At 34.9% G+C, this 23064-nt stretch overlaps 1 protein-coding gene across 3 annotated transcripts in view; it reads right to left on the minus strand.

The window, feature by feature from the left end:
- LOC149566736 (U3 containing 90S pre-ribosomal complex subunit) overlaps positions 1-23064 on the minus strand; it is a 209908-nt gene that overhangs the window by 57433 nt on the left and 129411 nt on the right. For all 3 annotated transcript variants that reach the window (XR_016362294.1, XM_089820082.1, XM_089820083.1), the window contains exon 5: positions 18894-19007. Coding sequence is in view for 2 of the 3 variants with exons in the window: in XM_089820082.1 (XP_089676208.1) it covers positions 18894-19007 (114 nt within the window). In the remaining variant the exon portion in view is untranslated. The remainder of the gene's footprint in view (positions 1-18893; positions 19008-23064) is intronic.

A 23064-nucleotide genomic window follows, 5' to 3' on the forward strand; every position in this document is an offset into this window, starting at 1 on the left:
TTTTATATGATTTAGTTGCCTTTTTAGTGAGAGGGTTTTGGTTTTATTATTAACCTCATATGCATTGATTAGTGCACTCATCATTTTGAATGTCGTCTAATGTTTATTAGCATAGGTACTATTTCATTTTTTACTCCATCTATTATGATTCTCATGGCTTTCTTGTTACCTTTGATCCAGGTAGTTTTATTAGGTTCGGTGTCAGGTTGCTTGGCTTCCTTATCAACAAACTGTGATACATCATTTTCATCAAGAGCCATCATAATTCTGAATTTCCATGCAATGAAATGTTCTTTACCATCGAATCTATCTTCAAGGCTGATTGCATTAGCCGTTGCAGCCATTGTAGGTAGAAGAATGAAGCTAGATATGTATTAAGTCTGATTACTAATTTGCAGAGCCAAGGTTCGACTATTATAGCTCTGATACCATGTAAAGTTTCTGCAAATTCTAAACTTGCATGCTGATATAGTGCCTTTGGACTTGCTCAAGATGGTCTTTAAATATACCAGATTCTTATATCAAGTGTTCTGGTTATGATGTATATTTCTGATAAATATTTATTTCTGTTATGAATCGTAGGAGGCAGTAAATGCTAAAGGAGAAGACTTGTCGTAATTCGTGCTTTATCCACATTCTTACCCCTTACTTATCCTTAGAAAGGACATGACTCTTTCCAGTTCGGCCCTCTATATAAATTACTAAATATATTGCCAAGATCGGCGTTCCCAGGATTACAATTAGTTAGCAAGTAAACTAACTATAACTATGGAATTAGAACATTTTTAATGCTCCCAAGGAAGGCGTCAATTTGGTTAAAACATATAAGGTTATTTAAGAGGTCAATTCTTTCTAAGGATATTCATGCTTTACTAGATCTGTACGATCTGTAGTTCAAAACAATATGATATCAGAGTCATATAGAATTAACAATAAGGAGTAGTGGGTCATACTCGATTGAAGGCAAAACCTATTTGTCTCTTGTTTTTCTTCTATGTGTTTGATAGCCACATCTCTATCTTTGAGTAACTTCGAGTAATCTGATTTCATTCTTTCCAATACCCTCTTAAAAGTGTGAAGGTGGCCATTATTAAGTTCATTCATTATCCCCTCCTCCTTTTCAACACCTTCAACCTGCCAGAAAGCTTCTTCAATGTATTTATGGATGTTATCAAAATGCACTAAGGCTGCAATGACCATATCATCCGATACTTTTAGCTTGTCCTTTGAATTATATGCTGCAAATCATCATCTTGACATAAAATTTCTGATTGGTTCTTCAAATCAGCCCCTACAGTAACTTCATCCTGCTCTAGCTCTTGAATTCTAGAATGGGCATCCCTTTGGCTGGAACAATTTTCATTTTCATTTTGCAAATGTCTTGTAGATAAAAATTCTCGAGAAAAGGCTTGTCAATAACCACTTCCAATTCACCAAATAAGATGCTAGTATAATCCTTACCATCGTCCACAGTCGGTTCCCACTCATGGGTTCATCATGTTGAAACTGGAATATGGAGTTCTCAACTTTCTCAATGCTGATCTGCACTACATGAGATGACTCTTCTTCCTTGTTCTTCTCACAAAAGTGACCAAGAGACCAAGCTTGCATGTAATTAAAACAAAGCTGCTTTTTCCTCATTTGATTCCTACTCAAATTTGAAGATCCTACAAACTGTATGCCTGCTTATCTTAGCTCACGTTCAGTCATAAATTCCATGAACATGTCAAACGTATGTTCAATTAATTCCTACACAATCTTGTAAGCTATCGGTGAGATTTGATTCTCTCTTCTCCATATAGACACAACAAATCTGATTTTAATTGCTCACATATGTCATCATCCTCATCTAGGATTAATGATATGATAGATTTAATGGAAGATCATACAATGTTACGAAGATGTTCCCTTAACTCTCTTAGAAAGCATTGAAACAATTGTTGAATCATCTTTTCACAGCTAAAATCTAACATGATAATGAAAAATGTAGCTTTTGCTACGAGTTCTAAGATCATGTAACCCATATAGGCTGTCCACTATCAGTCGTAAGACCCCTTTTGATGTGTTGCCATTGTAAGGTTTGACTGGTGTTGTTATTCTAATAATCTCACTAAGGCAAGAGGCGACTGTTCGTCTCACATCTTCTCTTGGATGTTTCTGTAACCTGTGTTGTGCTAAGGCAACCACTGAAGGCCGCAAGGCCCAATTTAAGACCCTCCAATCGGACTACTGTATTTTGGCTAAATACGAATTCACCTGTTCCAACTTAGCAAGAAGACTATCGAGTGATCTAACGGATTCCAATTGCAATACACTAATATACAGCTCATTCCCTATTGGTTTTTCTTTCTGCAAGTTTCTTGATTGTTCACCATTAAAGGTGTCAGTAAATTCTTTTGAGAGTACTTTGTGTTTCAGATTTTCCATTGTACTTATTATGTCACTGAAAGAACCCCTATTTTGAGACTAAATCTGCCTTGTAATTTGGTCAAACTGTTTGTACTACTTTTGATAAAAATCTGTTGTAACATTTACATGAATCTTGCCCACTCTGAGACTTCTATAGAGAACTTCACAATGGCATAGTATTCAGAAATTTCATCAAACAGTGCACATATAATCTTCAGGTCAAAATTTTCACAAAGTTGCAGTTGGAATTTGCTTCTTTTTTCAGTCAGTCGCAAGCTTCTTTTTAAAAACTTATTCAGTTTCAGAGAGGTGACATTAATTGCATAGATATAATTTAAACTTTTTAAAAGGTAATGGAGTTGATAAACTGTACCTCTGAAGCACTGATGAATTATAAAACACTGCTCCTATGAATTAAAACATCCTCAAGACTCAAAAATTTCTGTCATGATCCTCAGCAAGTCAAATCTGCGCATAAATTTCAAACAGTGTTTTGTTGCTAATGGGTTTAACTCTTCTCAGAATCATCAAAGGGTTGTTTTTGCAATAAACTCTGAGTTCTTAACCAAAAGCCACGGTTTGTACTATTCCCACCAACAGTAAGTCTAGTACTTGTCTATTTGAACATAGCCGGTCCAAATGTTTGTATATGGACTCTAGTTACCCAGTGGATTATGCAAATCACATGTTTGCTTCCAGTGAAGGGCGTACCCAAAATGGAATGCATAGAGTACAATGGGACTGCCTATGGATGTTCAGTAATTCAATATGGTCTTCAAATCTATAGGTATCGCTGCAGATATAACCTGGCAACAGAAAATACATTTGAGAAAGTAGTAAAACTTTGTCATTCAATGCTACCATATGAGGATTCCTCACATCAAATGGAGAGATTTCTTCCAACCATGATATGCGGCGGATACTAGCACTGTCATGCAACTGGTCAAAACACCTCCTGTGACTTCTCAGAATACCAGGAAAACATTACACAATGCCATTTTTCTACAGATAATCCACAATGAAGTTCTCTATTAAACCCAGAATATGTGTATTCTCTAACGGCAATGACACTACTGTCATTACAAGAACTAGCTCTAAAAACAATGTTTTGCTAGCTTATTCGCACCAACAGGACGCCACATTTCCTCAAATATTATGCTCCAATTATAATTAACTTTCTAGAGAATATCTGACGAAATTTTTTGAACTGCTCGTTAATCTTTTGAGACCATTTTTAATAAACTGCACACAGAAACTTGGCAATAAAGACAATAGACAATCAGGCCCAATGATAATATCCACGCAAATGTTTCAATGAAATATTTGATTGCAATATTGTGGGAAAATAATATTGACTTAATATTTTTATTAATAATTTAATTCCCACAATAAAGTAAATCATATACAATTTCAACCTGTATAATGTTTAGTTGAACATAAAGATCGCATTTTAAAAAATTCCAAGACTAGTAACATATAACTAGCCCCTAAAATGTATTGTTTATGACACCTCTTTAAAAAGTCTGTTCGGCACTATTTTAACTAGCCCCTAAAATGTATTGTTTATGACACCTCTTTAAAAAGTCTGTTCGGCACTATAAAATACTCTTCAAAACTGTTTCCAGCCTTTTTGTTTATCCGGCATATTATAGAGAACACAATTTGATTTGATTTAATTGTTCCCGCTAACTGCTAGTGCCCAGAATTTGACAATCCAATCAGCAATAAATTAGTGAATCATCACACAACATTATAACTCAAAATCTTTAAAGCTTCTATTTTTATATGCGGCTCATTATAATCATTTCAAATCTTCTGCCATCACCCGGACATTCATCAATTATGTCTATTGAGCTTTCTTCTAAGAGGCATTAGCAATCTCCTTTAGAACTGACAAACTCCAGAGGATTTCAGGTATGCCAAAACTTTGTGATTTTCCAACTTTAGAGACCCAGATAATAATCACCCAATCTGCCCCATGGCCCCCACACAAGACTCAACACATAATCATTGAACCTTAATCAAAATCCATTTAAAATTTATAAATATAGTCCTAGAGTTTGAATGAATCACGGAATACGCCAAGGAAGAATTGTTTATAATGTCTCTCTAAAGTTTTGCAAAAGTATACAGGCCGATAGTATACAGGACAAATTATCAATTGATACACAAAAAGCATATATTTTATGACTTAGCAAATATTATTAATGCCTCCACTTTATAATTAGATCACCAATTTTCCTAGTTCCAGTAACAATGCTAATAGTTGATAGAACTTCATAAAATATTTCCTCTCTCAGAAACGGTAAAATCAATAATTGCTATCTGCATTCCTAGCAAATATCTTAATCAACAATTTTGGAGCCGCTCGCTCTGGAACTTCACAAAATTAAATTCTTCCTTCAACGCATGTACCAAAGCAATATGAACGGAATAACCATCTATTCAAAACGTCTTTGCAAACTATTGGGGAATCTTCAAAATTAATTTTTCTGTTTATCTACAAATTATATCGGGCCCACAAGGAGAATTTTAAGCCTTCACTTTCAATAATCGAGCAATGAAAATTTCATTTTCTTGATTATAATATTTCCCAACTCATACGCTGATACGAGTTTCTCCCAAATTCATAGAACCGGATAATCTGATTTGTTCATGATTTATCTAAACCTTAACCAATATTACTAAAATCACCCACGATAATATTTTCAGCACTGTTCAAATTTTTGTAATTTGGTTTTTGACATAAGTCCACTTGATGGCAAGATCTTTAGCTCTAATACCACCATAATATCCCACCCAGGATATTATTTTTTACAAAACTTCTCACAAATAATTCCAGAATTTAAATAGATAATGCATGCACAAATTCAGATTTCCCTCAAAATTGTTATTGCATTATGAACCAGCAATACAATTACATAACCAGATATCCAATCTTAGTACAGTAACAACAGTGAGATTGGAAAACCAAGAAAGAACCTGTAACTCAAATGTTCAACGAAGAGTACATTGAGCAATTGGGGGGGCTCATCATTAGTCTACACAAGAGGCGAACAGCGCTACTTAAGTCTGCTTGAGTTGCCTTGCTGTCCCATAGGCTATTTTTGGCCTCGTGGACGTTAAAATTTTATCTATCTATCTATCACAAATTCACCTCCAAGATTGAACCAGGTTTGCGTCCAATTCACTGATATAGAACCTGAAGGTTTTTGTCCTTAGGTTCTGAATATGAAGTTGAACACTTCACAGGGTTCTCCAAGTGAAACTCAATACCAAATCAATATCCAAGCATGTCTACAAATGAGCTCCTCTCCCCATCTTAAGCTCACCCTAGTGACTCTTCACATTCTTTATTTTGTCCTTCCCCTTCTTCCCCTTTCGTCACCTTATGACCTTTTTAATATTAAAACGAGTTAAAACAATCTTCCTTAAGCTCCATTTAATTCACATTAAAATATGTTATGCATTACACTTCACAGATTTCTCCAAGAGAAACTCACTACCAAATCAATATCCAAGCATGTCTGCAAATAAGCTCCTCTCCCCATCTTAAGCTCACCTTAGTGACTCTTCACATCCTTCATTTTGTCCTTCACCTTCTTCGCCTTTCATCACCTTATGACCTCCTTTTTAATATTAAAACAAGTTTAAACAATCTGCCTTAAGCTCCATTTAATTCACTTTAAAATATGTTATGCATTTGGCTTAATTTTCTCTAATCTCCCAAATGAAGGACATTACACTACAACACAAGTAACATGAAATATACTGGAGACATTCTCCTCTATTATCAAACCTTAAGATCTCAATCTTTTTGTTAGATAGGTTTTCAACAAGAGCTTTGAATTATTCAAACCTATGAGAAAAATCATCTATGAATGTAACATAATACCAAAAACCACTAAGAGAAGCAACTGAATGGGACCGCTCAAATATAACCGAATTAACTCATATATCTTTAGCTCTACTTCACTACTATGAAAAGTGGTCTTATTGTTCTTACCTAGAGCGCATCCCTCCCAAACTCCTTCATGGTTTTGGTTCAGCTTAGGAATACCAACCACAACCTTCTCTATAGTGACTAAAGTTCTGAAATTTAAATGCATGTAATGACCCTGCTCAAATCTGATTGAAAACTTTCGATTTTTGGCCTTGGAAATTTTGTCAAACACCTCACATACAAGGGTCATATGACTGATATAACATTCCAGTTTGCTTTAATGACTCTTTTCTTCAATTAGCATCAATGAGAATGTTTACAAATGACTTTAAATTGACTAAACAATGACCTAGCATGAATATGCAACTTATTTTGACAATATTCAATGCATATATGTGACTGAAACTACTTGCAATATGCAGCTACAGCAACTAGTAATTATGGCAAACACTTTGGATGCAACCTAAAATGACATTTATGCACTTACAGCCAAGTGGTATTTTAACAAACATTTGGTATGCATAATTATAACATTATTTATGCCAAAAAACTAAAAAGAGAACCTACAGCCAATTGACATTTTGACAAACAATTGGCATGCAAACTAAGAAGTTGATCATGAATGGCAATAACATATTCAATTACAATAGTAGTTGACCAACAACTTATATCTCCTTCTTTGCAATAAAATGTCTACTATAATGATGCTATGAATTGGTCAAGACTCTTGGCTTACAATTGTTTGACAACAGTGCCAAATTTGATTTTCTGAGTATTCACTTATGACAATGCAAACTACTTAGTAAATGCAAGAAGAACCTAGTAATGATGACGCCCAATGTTGTTGATGATGAAACAATAAATATCCAATGTGATAGGCACCTTCCAAGCTCAAATCGAGATACTCAAGCTACTGCCCCTGTTCTTGCCTAGTAAAAGTTTAGATAATTAATTGCAGCACCAAACGCCTTCCAATTTGCCCCTAAAACCATTATCTCAACAATAGGAATTGAATGCAACAATACTCAGAATGATTGGCCTCCTCAATCGAAAGGTATGAGCAAAAACATGAGACTCACATAGGCTGATCAACCTCCATGACAGCAAATTATGAAGGTTTGTAATGATCCTGCTCAATAACATAATCAATCTCAGCAATACATCAGCTACTGAAGTAACTTCTCCATCAAATGCAACAATACATCAGTTGTTGCAAGTACAATAATGCATCAACTATTGTACTCAAATAATCTCCACCGTGAAGCACAAGATTAGACTTCTGAAGTAAAGCCCAAAATCAGCAATAATTCAGCTGGTATCTCACAGCCTTAAAATTGCGTAACCAATGAGGGTTTTCGTCCCCAAAGATCCTCCAATGGCTAAAACCCTAGTTGGCTTCTCCACCACCAAAAAGTCATCAATTCAAACAACAATTCTTGGATGATGAGAATGAGGCCCATGATGTCTATTTATACTTTTTCCTCAAGAGGTTGGCCCAAAATCTAGAAGCTTCCAGAAATTATTTTATTTTTATTAAGTGACTCTATGATATATTATTTTATTTAAGTCACTTTATTAAATTAATTAAATATAAAGTTACCTTTTAATATTTATTTATTTGATAACTTTATAAATAATTAACTTAATACCACTTATTTATTTAATTAAAATAATTAATTAGTCATCCTCATAAAATATTCATTATTTTGGACAACTTAATTAATTAAATTAATTAAATCAAATTACCTCCAAAATGGGGACATTACAATGCACAAACCTCTTGTGTCAAAGATCATTTCAATTTGAAGTATCACGTGCAAGTACATGAATTGGACAGGTTGGAAGCTTGTAGAAACTATCATGATGGACTCCAATCTCACAAGCTAATTGAATACTATAGTTCTTTTTCCATGCCAAGAAATCAGATGTAGAAATACTATAGTTCTTTTTCCTCTAATACTGATGTAGAAATCAGATTCCTCTTTATGCTAGGTACAAACAATACATCACTTCATGAAGAGAAATTCTGGAATCTAAGTTGAAGGAAGAAGAACCGGCACCCTTCACTAATAATTTCCATTATCATCAATTATGACTAGTAGATGAGAATCATTTTTCTTCAAATTAAGGAGATGTTCTTTGTAACCAGTAATATGATGGGATGAACCACTGTCAATCATCCATGTATCATTGTTTGTAGGAACATTGCTAGAGAGTGCAGATATAAATAAGAAACCCTCAAAATCTTGACCTGACTCCTTTTGACAAAATGATTTTCTACATTTGCAACGGCAGCTTAAGACTTTGGTATAGAATAACAATCTCTAGCAAAGTGCATATACTTGTCACATCTAAAGCACTGGACTCTGGAAAGAACACTTTTCCCTTTCTTGGAGTCAAAGTTTTAATCTTTGAATCTCTTGATGTTTTCTATCTTCCCTTTTCCTTTGGAAGTGTAAGTTGCAAGAACATGGTCATCTTCATGATGATTTCTAATTTGCACTTTTCTTGAATGCAATCAACTCTTAGTTTGTCAGATTTTGGAAGCTCATCTCATCCAATAACAACCTGAATGAAGGATACCCAAGAATGGGGAAGTCCATTCATAGCAAGCATAACTAGATCTTTGTCTGCAAACGTTTCACCAATTCCACTAAGCTGGTCCTTCAAATCTTTAATTTTCATAAAGTGTGAAACTACAGATTTTCCCTTTGCCATCTTTACATGCAGCAGTTGACATCTCAATGCAAGGACTCTATTATATTGTTTAACTCACACAAATGATTGAGAGTCTTGAATATCTCCTTGGATGAATCCTATTTTGAAATGACAGGAATCAAATGATCGTTGACTAAATGATTCCAAAAGGTCATTCTCTTCGAGAGCAACAAGAACAATGGGCTTCCATGAAGCAAAATTTGAAGAGCCATCTAACTTATCTTCAGCTTTCAAACCATTCACCATTTTCACACACTGTGAATGATAATTGAAAGAGAAACAAAGAAAACAAATGCAGAATACTTCTGGTTCTGGATCGAATTTCTTTAGATCTGCTCTGATACCATGTTAAGTTTTGAATCAGAAACAAGCAGAAATATGAAATGCAAAACTCCAAATTAAAATAACACTAAGGATTTTATCCTGGGAAAAACTCTGTTCACTGAGGGAAACTCCCCAGGCCATCAGAAATAAATACTTTATCATGTTTCTCAAAGCAAGATTACAAGAACTCTCCTCCGTTCAAAGCCTTCAAAAACTCAGTGATCTCAAACAAACAAGAGTTCATAAAAATAAATTAATGCTATTTCATCTCACAATATATCAAGCAAAAGATAAGCGCACACTCGTTATTGATACATGGAGCATAGACCAAATCACAATCTTCACCATGCTCAGAATGTGTACACGACACGATTCTATCTATCAAAGAAATAACCACAATAATCAGAACTGGGAATAACTTTCAATAACTTTCAATATTTTTGCTTAACACTAACTGCAGAAGCGATGAATTTGCATATCATACATATGAATATCAAAACCTCTCTTTCTTTTAATCTCAGCAAAAATAGATGCAACTGAATGGACATCACACATAATCAACTCTTCAGCGGTGAAAATTAAAACTCAACCGACTGCCATTACATATTGATATTAATTTGCACTTATATATAATGAATGAACACCGATGACCCATAAGAAATATTGAAGAGCTGTTGTAAATGCCCAGGTCATCAATAAGACAAAAATAATCTTCATGACATTACAAAATAGCCACGAAGGAGACAGATAGAATAATGCTGCCAGCTGAATTTATATGAACATGAAATCATAAAGGCAAGCATATATGATAAATAAAATGCTGGAACAGATATGATAGAAGCCGTCTTCAATTGAAAGAGCTTGAACATGAACAAAGGAGACACAGAGCATTTATATTAAATGATCATCATCAAAGAACGTAACTGGGAGAAAAAAATCTCACAGTAGCACATCAAAAATTGAGGAAACTTGACTGAAATAGGTAAACTGATCTCTATCACAGCTATAATATTCAACATTGAATACCGCTACATTTGACCGTACAATATATGATATTAAAAAATAAATAATAAATTAGTTTGTCAATATATCATCTTACATTATAATTTATGACATATTCTGTTATAACTAATTATAACAAATAAACATAGCTGCTATTAATCATCATAGTTGACATATTCCAAAATATATTTTTTATAAAGAGATTATAATTATATATTTTATATAATTGAGATAATGAAATATTTAAAAGGAGTTGCATGCTAGAAGATCAACCTTTGGAGTGAGTATGCTCTATTTCATGAGCAGACCAAAGTAGCAGATAAACTTGTCAAACTGTCTTCCAAATGAGGATGCCTAGCACACTATCAAAGGGCTTTCATCCCTATGCTTACCAAAATCATGTCTCTCTATCCACTGAGAAATAAAAATGAACAGAGGCGACATGACAAGAAATAGGATATCCAAAGGTTGCATATACAAAACAGATCTTGGATATACATGCCTTTTCAAAAATTTAGAATTATTACAGGGTTTATACATTTAACTTCAAAAAGATCTAAACTTGCAAAAGTTAAAAATGTTCAACTATATTCTTTTTATTCGTTTTTAATTTAAATGCTATAATCCAAATAATAAATGAATTTTAAAAAAAAATAAACAATATCATTTAGAAAAAGTAAAAGCAAATTGGTTTTACACAAATAAATATCTACTTCAAATGTCAAATAAATAGTCTCAAAATTTACATCAAATGAAAGAATTAAAATTCCTTTTAAAAAATGAAGAGACAAATTTTCTTTGACTTAAAACAAAGCCATGTTACTGGAAAAATGAATCTTTAATAGAAAAATCTGCAGCAATGTTGTGGCTAGTAAAAAGATGTTACGGAAGTAACAAAGTTTACAATGTGAAGTTTACAGAGCTTGTAGGATTTATTTTTTTTAATTGTTTTAAATGTGTTTTGCACTGGCTTTTCCTAGGTCCAGATTGGGTTTGCCTAAAGCAGTTGCCTATCATCGTGGCCCTTGGTTACCCTACTCTACAGGCATGGTTTGTCATTTTCGCTGCCCTATGTTTATGTCCAAACATACCCACAAAGTACCTAGGGTGACAAGTCATTGCATTGGGAAATGGACATACCTACAGGGTAGCCAAGATAGCAGGGTCATTCCCAGGCCAACACCAGACCCATGCTAGGGCCAAGATCTGTCCTATCTAGAGCAATAACAAGGACTTAAACTAAATAACCTAGTAACTTAGAATATGAGAAAAGTAAATGGAAGCTGGTATGCTAGCCATAATAACCAACTAGTGGAATAGCATAGTAATCTATTAAATAAATAACAAGCAAATATTCAATTCACATATCTTTGAAGCCTTTCAATGTCCACAAGTATATTGACATTTTAGTGGAAGGTGCAAAGTTTTTGTATAATTAGTGTAACCAAGTCATGTAATAATTATTCTTGACATATTCTTCTCTCTACAATAAATCGTACAAGGCAGTAATGTAGAGGAGCAGACTTAATTGTTTCTTGTGTGTCTTCTAACCTCATCCTTATACCTTATCTTTATATTGCACTCAAGAGGCATGTCCTTAGAAAGGATGTGTCTCCTCCCAAGTCGGCCCAATATAATTAGAGAATATCTTTGCCAAGATCGGCATCTTCAAGCAAATATATTAGTTAGTAAAGATACTAACTAAAACTATGCATAAGAACATTATAATATCTTCCCAAGATAGACACCGATTAGGTTAGATTATATAAGAGGCCAATCCCTTCAAAGGAACTTCATGCTTTATTAGATTTGTACAATCTGTACAATCAGATCAGTATGAGATCGAAGTTACAGAATTAACACTCCCTCTTAACTTGATAATCATACTGAGAGATAACATATCCAGCATCACCAATTAAGATGAATAAGTATAGATTGATACTCTATATCTATCTGAATCTTCTAAGCATGTGGTATCATTTGAACACACATGATACTATGTTATATTACTATGTCTGTGATATGACTTATCACTTGTGATAAAAGTATTGCATGGAATGCACTATACAAGATAAAGTTTGGAGAATGATTAAATTCTTCCTTTATCCAAGTTGTGACTCATAGGTACTGGCATACCTATATCAGAATATGATCCTGAGTTAAGATCTACTAGTTCATAGGATAAACTCCGAAGAATGATTAAATTCTTCCTTTATCCAAGTTGTGACTCATAGACATAGAAATGTCTACATCGCAATATGATTTTGAACTCATCTAGATCTGACAGTAGTTCTCTACTGTTCAATACATCATCTAAGAGATCGTCATCTCTCATAATCTCTTTTATACAAGTGTTCATTATCTCAGAGATCGTCACCTCTTATATAATGAACACAAATGGTGAAGCCCATTACAGTCAATAGCCTAACAATAATAATTTTAAAAATTATTTCATTAAGAATTAAAGAGTACAAATGTATTATAATTCAACCATACCAAGTCTTTTCCTGAAGTGATCTATCTTCATTTGAGAGTGAGGTTTGATCAATATATATGTTGTCTAATCTGCAGTGCACATGTATTCTAATTTTACAGTATTCCTGTCTACCATATCTCTTACATGATGGTAAGGAATTTCAATATGCTTGGACCTGTCATGAAAACTGGATTCATTGCTAAGCCTAACCTGAAACAACATCTTGAAGTGTTTTTCCTATCAGAAACACTTCCAGCCCAATCTGAGTCTGTGTACCCATGTAAGTCCAAGTCAACTATCTCATACTTGAGCTTGCAAACAAAGATTTTAGGGTTATGAGTTTCAAATCCTTGAAGTTTTTCCAAATATACCTCTTTTGTAATCTTTCCATTCAGAAATGTTGTTTTTCACACCTATCTGATGTATTTTCCATCCCTTCGATGCTGCAATAGCAAGGGCTTCTCTTACAGAGGTGTATCTGGCGACTTGGAGCAAAGGTTTCTTCATAACAATTCCCTCTGTCTGAGAATTCCTTTGGCTATGAATTTGGCTAAATGCTACCGTCAACAGCATGCTTGATTTTAAATATCCATTTAGAAGAAACAACAAAATTTGAAACATTGGTGGTTCTGATTTAGATAAATCACTCATTTTGGTTCTGGTTTGATAGTACTAAATCTGACATCAAATCCTTGATGTTAATTGTACTGGTATCCGGACATTAAGTTCACCAAGTACTAAATCCTTGAGTTGAGAAGATCCAAACCATGGATCGCCACTATCCACAAATCATAAAAATATAATCACATAAATTTAGCCAGATATGCAACCAATATGGTTTCTGCTATATTCACATATCAAAGACATGATCATGCAAAATATCCAATTATAAATTCAACAATATAAAAGAGGTTAGTCTTTGCTATAACATAGCCAATGATCATAACAAACGCAACCAATAATGCAGCCTAGGCTAAATATAGTCTTGGCTAAATACATAGCCCATAAAAATATATAAAATAAATGCTTATACATATGAATCCCCAAAGGAGGAGTTTATAATGCAAAACTACGTGAAAGAAGGCCTACAAATAAACTCCCTCTTAATTTTGAGCATCTCTAAGGTGAATTCAATCCACGTATGCAAGTTCTCGATTTATCCAAGACTGTAATAAGTCAAACCAAATTGGAGTAACAAGAGTCCTTAATGACACAGGGGTCCATGACACTTAATGAGATCTACTCCCTTAGTGAAGAGTTTACAAGTTTCCTATCTGCTCCCTTTGAAGTTTAGGTTTAACTACTTTTGGGTAGGACTCCCTCTCAATGTCTACACTGAAAGGTCCCCTCCTGTTATCTAGCCCAAGTTTACAGATAATTTCTCAAGGGGTTACGAGTCATTATCAAACCATGAGAATTTTTTGTTTATGTCACTTAGTCCAGAATCCAGATTTGTCTCAAAATTAGTGGTTTATACAACCGGTTTTAATTTTTTAACACATACTCAGAAATGACTATAATGTAATATCCCTATTGACATTCAACCTTAAACAGAAAAATATTCTACTATGTTTAGAGTGCACCTAGAAATGTTTGAATTTTCTTGGAAATGATTCTATTCGAATTTGGTGGCTTCCTCTGTGCACTTTGATTTACCAATTCCATAAGCTTTCGTCCTTGAGTTTCAAATATTTCCTTTCATAAGGTGAGCCCATATAGGAAAGATGACACATGAAACAATTTTCATCCTTCATTGAATATATAATCACCCCTCTTTGTAGCTTGAACAAATATAAAAGAGAAATATATTGAAACGTGACTTTGTAGAGCCAAAACTTCCGAGTATCACCAATGAAATATTGTCATGAGTCTCAACTTATTATGAATCTGTAATCATTAGCACGTTACAAATATGTATGTGTGGTGAGTCGCCTATCTCACAATAGGAGTCACCCTTTAGGTGTTGAGCTGTATACCCAACATAACATATCGTGTTGAATTCCATGATTCTCCATCAACACGGGGTGTATTGAACAAGACAAGTTCCAATGATTTTATATTTTGAAAGGTTCGGCCATTTCTTACCAATCACAATGTAGATATGGTAATTTACAAAACACAATACCTTTCTTGACTTAAAACTTGCTAGAACCAATAAATGCAACCAACAACCAAATATATGATTTCATTAACCAAATTCCAAGATATGATATCAACTATCCAAATTGTACCATATGCATTATAGATCATTGTTTGATTGCCAAGTCATTGATTTGGCATATAGAAGAATAATTTCAATCCCCAATTCCCCCAATAAGTCGATAAATTGATCTTCTTTTCTGCCTCATTGAAAGTTCACAGTCAAAGTAGCCTCTCTACGCAAGACCTTCCATGAATTAATTTGTTCCCTTACTCTTGTTTGTTTGATGGAATCATTTCCTTAGTTATATATGACTGGAAATAAAGGTTAGAGGCTAGATGATTGTTCAACTTTATTTAAATCTATATGATGTTTGTGGAGGAACTCATATTCTTTTATCATGTTCAATGTTTGGGATTCACAGCACTACAAACATCTGTCAATTGCTACTCAAAAGTTGTTAAGATCTCCTTTGACGCAAATCTGATCCATCATTTGCACTATCGTAGACCCCTATTTTGTGCGATATCCAATTCTTATATTGATAGAATTTATAAGTTACCATTTCTCAATCCAGTTTATGTTTGCACCAGTTATTCAAAATTACATACAATTATCAGTAATTTTATTGTTCTGATTATTAGTTGAATGCTCCCACTTCTAGTATGCCCATTTCTCAACATCCATGGTATATGTTGTGGTGTTATCCTACGAATGGACAAGTGCCTCCATCATTCAGGTTTGTCCTTATTCGTTCAAAAAGAATTCAACCCAGCTAACAGTGCCTCTGCCATTTATGAAGAAGTGATCACTCCTGTATTTTCTAAAGGGTCAGAATAAAACTGAATTTGATGCGCGATTCTGAATTTATCATTTACTGATCACGACAATATTTAATTCATCTTCTCCATATGAACAGATGGCGATACAAAGTTCTGTAACCATTAATAACATTCACATCATCTCCTTAGAAAAGTTTCTCCCACAGGGAGAGTATTTGATTGGATATGTATGATGTCCTCAAGCGATTTTCCTTTGATGACATATGTAACGTGACATTTGGAATGGATCTTGGTGCCTTGACATTTCTCTTTTAGAATAGCGTCCTGTCCATAAATCTGAATGGATCTTTCTTCAAGTTGTTAAGCTTTCAAGAAGGATAGGCTTTGATACCATGTAAAGTTTCTGTATAAGAAGTGTAACCAAGTCATGTAATAATTATTCTTGACATATTCTTCTCTCTACAATAAATCGTACAAGGAAGTAATGTAGAGGAGCAAACTTAATTGTTTCGTGTGTGTCCTCTAACCTCATCCTTACCTTATCTTTATATTGCACTCAAGAGGCATGTCCTTAGAAAGGACGTGTCTCCTCCCAAGTCGGCCCAATATAATTAGAGAATATCTTTGCCAAGATCGGTATCTTCAAGGAAATATATTAGTTAGTAAAGATACTAACTAAAACTATGCATAAGAACATTATAATATCTTCCCAAGATAGATGTCGATTAGGTTAGATTATATAAGAGGCCAATCCCTTCAAAGGAACTTCATGCTTTATTAGAACTGTACGATCTGTACAATCAGATCAGTATGAGATCGATGTTACGGAATTAACAGAAGGATATGGAAATTGTTGTGCCTACTTTCCACCCCAAGCAAGTTCCACTTCCAAGTACAACCTGATGTTTCTTCCTACATGAGGGGTTTGGTGTTGAAGCTTCAACTATCCCTTTTCAGGTTGAGATGGTACATTGTGCAATGGTCTCCAAGCTTTTTAGTTTCTAGGTTCCGAATACTTAACTTGCTCAAAATGTCAATATAAAGAAGAAATCTTGAATTTAAAATAAAAACTGATAAAATCTAGAGCAATTGACAGACACAAAATGACTTGTGCCAAATACCTAATTTCTCCCTTAGGTGATAAATTACGAAAGTGGTATGCAACATGAAGCCTTGTGTGGTTTCAAAGGTATTAATTCAGGTTTCATGGTGAGGCTTCTGCCCCTTGACCCTGCCCTATATCGCAACAAGAAATGCACTAGGAGCAATGCCCCTCAACCCCACCCTATATTACAAGGGATTCTCAATGCACCACCACTACCACCCCTCAACCCCAACTTATAATCCAATAAGGAATATGGTAAGACATTGCCCCCAAACCCCATGAGGGGTGTTGTCTCTCAATTCCATTGGGGTGTTATCCTAGACCTCCACACTCCGCAATACCCCATGACCATGTTGGGGCCATTGGCCTTGAACCCCCATGTAGGATGCTACCACTCAACCCCATTGGGATCTCCAGTCCTAGACCCTATACTAGTTTTTGGAATCTCTCGTCATATAAGAAATTTGATTAGATGATGGGATGTGGGAGTGCACACCAAAATTGACAACTTAAACAATTATATTTATCACTATCATAATATCATTGATAAAATATGAGCTATCATACTATCAGTATCAAATATTCAAAGGCCATATTATTATAAAATAAAACCCAACCTTTAGCTTTGCACAAGAAAGTTAGACAACGAATCAAAGGAGGTCTTGGATTTGTTTAGGTTATGGCCACAAAAACATCCTTCAATGTCAAACTAGGAGCTGAAATGGAGTGCAAGGATACTAAGGAACTGAAAGATGTAAAATTTACAATATGAATTTCATAAATTATGATGACAAGGTCCAAACACAATTATCACTAATTCACAATTGTTGTCAACTAACAATGTATCAGCCTTCAGGATTTGCACGATGATGCAATTTTGTACTCGATTTGTATTCAAATGAATCAAGTTTGACAGAAAACACTTTTGTCCTCATAGATGGTGGACTCATTAGATATATTTTGTCACTAAATTTTACAAAAAATAAAAAAGTGTTTTTAAAAAAATTTAAGCAAATTTTTTAAGTTCCTGAGTTTTTGCCGCGCTTGAGTTTGCAAACTATATATTAGAGCTTGTACGTTATCATTAATGTTAGCCAAAGCACTTTGCAAGCCTATATCTTTAAATGGTTTGGCTTCTTGGTCATCTTTGGGGCCACAACTATTTTGGATGACTGTATGAATCTGGTCATTCCATCTTATGGACGAGGATGTGTTGTCTTTCGTGGGAGTGGGCATGATGTTTTTAATATTCTTAAGAGATTGTGAAGCTCGTTTTCTTTTGGTAAAGGTGCAGTAATAAGTAAATTTGAGGCGTTCAGGGTGGCTAGCCAAAACATTACTTCCTTTGTCATGCACATAAATTTATAGAATTTCCACAATCACATTATTCTTCTCTTGTGCCAATCATCACAATTCTTAACTTAGCAGATATCTACCAGCTTGTACATTTCTTCAAATTTCATAATATGCATCTATGAAAACAAGTTCTGATCTGCAAACAGGTTACAGAAAGCCACAAGTTCTGCTATGGCCTGTCATTCTGTTTTTTTTTTATGTTCTATCTTCACCTACTTGAAATTGAGAAATGAAAAGAATTCCCTTCCTTGGTATTCCACCATCCACTACACAATGGTAACCTTAACAATTTCCCTGGTTTGTAAGAATTCTCCAGATTCCCCCATCTAATATTTTCAAAAGCTTGTTTTATATATTGAGATGGCAGCCCAAAATTCTTGATCAAGAAATTATGAAGAAAGAAAAGATGAACTTCACCAAGCACTTCAATTTCATAATAGCATTTATGTCATTCCATGAAAACCAAACCATGCAAGCATTGACATCAGTGCAAACACAAATTTGCATGCATCCAAACTTGATATTGATATTCCTCATGTGGATTCAGATTCTCATGTAGCACTAATATTCAATAGTCCTTTCAAAAACAGGAAAAATGTTTATACAGACAATTTCTATAATTAGAGAAAAAGGCATACCTAACTTGTGCAAGATTAAATAAAGTTAGACCTTTTGCATCTTTGTGCATGTCAAGCAGCAATACTGACAACCGAGAGATCCTCAATGCATCACTGTCGATCAAGCTTTTAATCCTATCAAAGGCAAATAAAGACATGGGTGAATCTACCATACATTAAAACTTTACATCAATGTTAGATTTCCAATTTCCAGTCACTTATGGATACTAGATGAGTAGCATCACACATTTTCAGTGGAAGAATAAAAAGTTCCTGAATTACATACTGTATCTATATTGCAACTTCAGAAAATGCCAAATAATTAACACTGTAACTCTTATTATGTGCAGAATGGCCTTGGAAAACCATAAATCAAGAAAATAAGTACTACTGGAAGCACCCCAGCATATACCAAAATAATAATCTAACACCAAAGCCACTCAAATCTTTAAGAGTATTTAATCTAAGTGGCATATAGAGATTTTAGCACTACCATAATCCCATTACTTCATTCTACCAAGGCCATCGGCTGCCATATACAAGAACTTCAGCCATAAATAACTATGTTTCACCACATTTCTAGGACAGTAATAGTGGGGCACATTTCAGGGAAAACACTATGAAGGGAAATTTTTGGGGACAGTAGGATATGCAATACATGTGTGTGTGGAAACTCAAATTTTTACAATTTGAGCATTACATAACATCAATATTCAAATTTAGACATTCATATAATGTATCACATTTGATATTCAATGTTCATTGGTTCAAGTACAGAAGAAAGAAAAAATAGGATTTTGTTGCTTTTGTTGTGATAAAGATTCCCATTTCCCCGGGCTACAAAATCATGAATGATTGAGTGCCCAAAAATAGGAATGGTGATAGGATAATAGACGTGAGAAAATATTGTCTAAGTACAGGTGTTCCTCACTTAGTTATCAATCAGCCCATAGTTTTGAGAAAATCTATATCAAGTTGTGTCTCATCTAATGCGACCCCAACCAATTCTTGCTGCACAAGAAGCACAATATTGAATCCAAAGTTATGTGAATTGATGATTCAATGTCCATTGTAAAATTTCAAATGGTGTAAATAATCAAAATGATTGTATCACAGTAGGAATACCTAGAATTGGGATTGACTTAGCAAACCAATATATAAATGGAATCAATTATTCAGAGATTTGAGCAAAAAAATAAGAAGAAAAGCGTTGCTTTTCCTATTGATGCAGCACAAAACAGTTTTAGATTGTTTTCTTCCTAACACCAGAGTCAGGGTTTTGGGACAGAAGCCCCCAGCAGAGCCAAGCGGCAGTATATCATTTTTTATTATTGTTTTTGATTCAGAAAAGATTGTGACAAGGCAAGTGTTAGCGGGCAATGAGTTATGCTTGGGATTGATTAGGGGCATGGGATGGTGTGCGGACTTGCATAAAAGGGGGATGTTGGACAGCTTCCAAGATGGTCAAGGCACGTGTCAGGCATCCCTAGCTGCAACCATCCAGAGGAAAGCCAAATGACCAAGGGACATCAGAGCCCCCATTGTTGGTGTTTTGGGAACACATCCGCTGGTCTGCACATGGACAAGGGACAGCCAAGGGATGTTTCCTGCTGTACCACTGTCTCAAAGACACTTCAAGTGTATGGTGGACACACGCAAGGGTCAATAGGCAAGAGCATGTCCGTGTTACATAGATAAATTACCACCAGCTTATGATGGGTACTTCTCTACTGCTAGTGCTAAACTGGAATTCATTTAGAGGTTTCAAAGAAATTATAAATTATCAAATTTAATTATAGCACATTATGCTCTAAGACTTATGCTTTCATATCTTTTTCTCTTTTAGTTAGTTTTGTGTTGGTATATTAAACATGAACTGCAATCTAGCTGTATGAAATATTTTTTGAAGTTATGTATTTACCAACATCGAGGTCATATCAGATGATGGAGAAATCAGTAACAACAAGGTCAAGGAGTCAACAGGGGAGCCACCCCTTCTCGAGAACTCAACACTCTTTGGGAAAGAGAGTGGAACTATTGCTACCTATCTGGTACTTCGAGATATACCATTTTTTGGGTACAAGGTGTACTACATGGACATCAAATCATTGTCATGCTTGATAGTGAGGCCACCTGCAATTCCACAGGTGCTACCTTGGCTGCCAAAAGAGGGTTACATACAAAAGAACACAAAGGTTTTGTCGCCAAGGAAGCTAGTGGTCATCAGTTGCCTTGCATACACTTAGTGCTCCATTTGAGCATCAGCCTAGGTGATTATAAGATTACCAACAACTAGTAGCACTGGATGACAAAAAGGTTATTTTGGGCATTCAATGGATGGAGCCTCTTGGCAAGTATTCCCAAAGCTTCAAAAAATTAGAATTCACATTCAAAGTGGACAGGAAGAAGGTGGTCTTGAAAGTTGAAAGACATGCCTAAGGGAGGATCTAGTGATGCTTCTGCTAAGCACAACGAGGCAATTTTTAGACATGGAGGATTTGAGCATGAGGACTAGGTTGTGGACTCAAGCCACAAAGGACTGGATATTGTTCATCACCCCAAGGGGGTATCCTGAAGACCCAAGAGATGTGTGATGATTGGATACAAAGAGCAAGGAAGGCCAAGTTGTTGGAAGCCCAAGTAAGACGCTATATAGAATAAGTCAAAAGCAAGCTGCATTCAAACAGATCAGATAAGTCAACAAAGTAAGTCCAATCTTCGATTGCTCTTTCTTCGAATAGAAGAGTACAAGAAGCACAACAAGGATAATCTTATTATAACCATGTCACAAGAGGAACATGTTGACTTGCATGAACAAAGGCATGTGTGGAACATTCTAGCATGTATCATGAGTCTCCTCTTTTAGAAAGCTCGTTGAAGGTTCAAATCAATGATGAGGATGTGATACTAAAGCCCACACTCAGGAGGTCAGTCACAAATGACATACTGGGTCACACAAAGGGAATCGTAAGTAATCCAGATTTTCCTTTGGTCATCCATGGAGATTTTGGGGGGCAATCTCTACTAGGACCTCAAATAGAGGAGCCTACATATTTTAGACTAGCCTAAGAGGGGGTACACATCAAGGATAGACTTGCTCCTTCTTTGTTACCAAAACGAGTGGAGACTCATGAATCATTTCTTCCTTTTGATGCACTATTGGGGTATGGGGTTGTTCAGTACTGCTGAACATAGAGGATTTAGTTTGTCCTATTAGGTCAAAAGCTGATGAGAGGAGTGGTAGACATTTGTTTCATCCTTTTTACATTGGTGAGTGGCATCCTAATAAGTACCTAACACCTCTCACCATTGGAGACACTTGATGTATCATCGGACGTGAAATTCTCAACAGGATAGATGATGTTCTTATTGATGATACATCCAAAATGAGTTCTTTTATATTCAAAGGAATTTGTGACATGATGGATGCAATTTTTTGGTGGAAATATAAGTACATCAATAATCCAAACACATGGACATTTATATCAAAATGAAGTAGCAAAAGCTTAATGGAGAATACCACAATAACATATCATGGCCTTAGATTGACTTGCGATCCCAAAATAGATGGGGATTGTTGACACATGTGATTGCTTGGGGCAAGCAACTTCAAGAAGGGAAGATTGTAATGTTCCTTTGTTTGGGACAAGGAATTGAATCAATAAATACCTACAGAGAGCCCAAAGGAATAAACTAAATATCATTTGGGGAAATTTTTTTTATTTACTCCCCCCTTCTCCTAGGGCCGACCATATTTCAAAGTTGAAGGGAAAGCTTGTTTAAATGGAGGTGTCATATTGAATACTATTAAATCCTTATAACTTGATAATAGCAATGTTCTGATATTCTTGATCAGCTTGATCCGATATATATAAATGGTTCTTTGTATTTGCCTTATGATTAATACTTCTCCAAGCATAATCATCGGTGACTTATGAGGTATACTAGTTTGCCTCTTAATAAAACTATTGTAGTTGATTTTTGTTAACTATCAGTTAACTATTTAAAGTCGCCGATTTGTTATGAGAAAGAGATTAATTCATGGAGGGCCGACCTAGAAGGGATATGTCTTTTGGAAAGACAAGACCCTTAGGTTATATAAAATTAGCAACATGTTTGTGGATAGAAGACACACAATTATTACCAAAGTTTGTTCTTCTAGCAATCTGCTCTAAAGGATTTATATCAGAGA

Source organism: Cupressus sempervirens, chromosome 3 (genome assembly GCF_028749045.1).
Source record: "Cupressus sempervirens isolate cs-2001-9-10 chromosome 3, ASM2874904v1, whole genome shotgun sequence".
NCBI classification, from domain to species: Eukaryota; Viridiplantae; Streptophyta; class Pinopsida; order Cupressales; family Cupressaceae; genus Cupressus; species Cupressus sempervirens.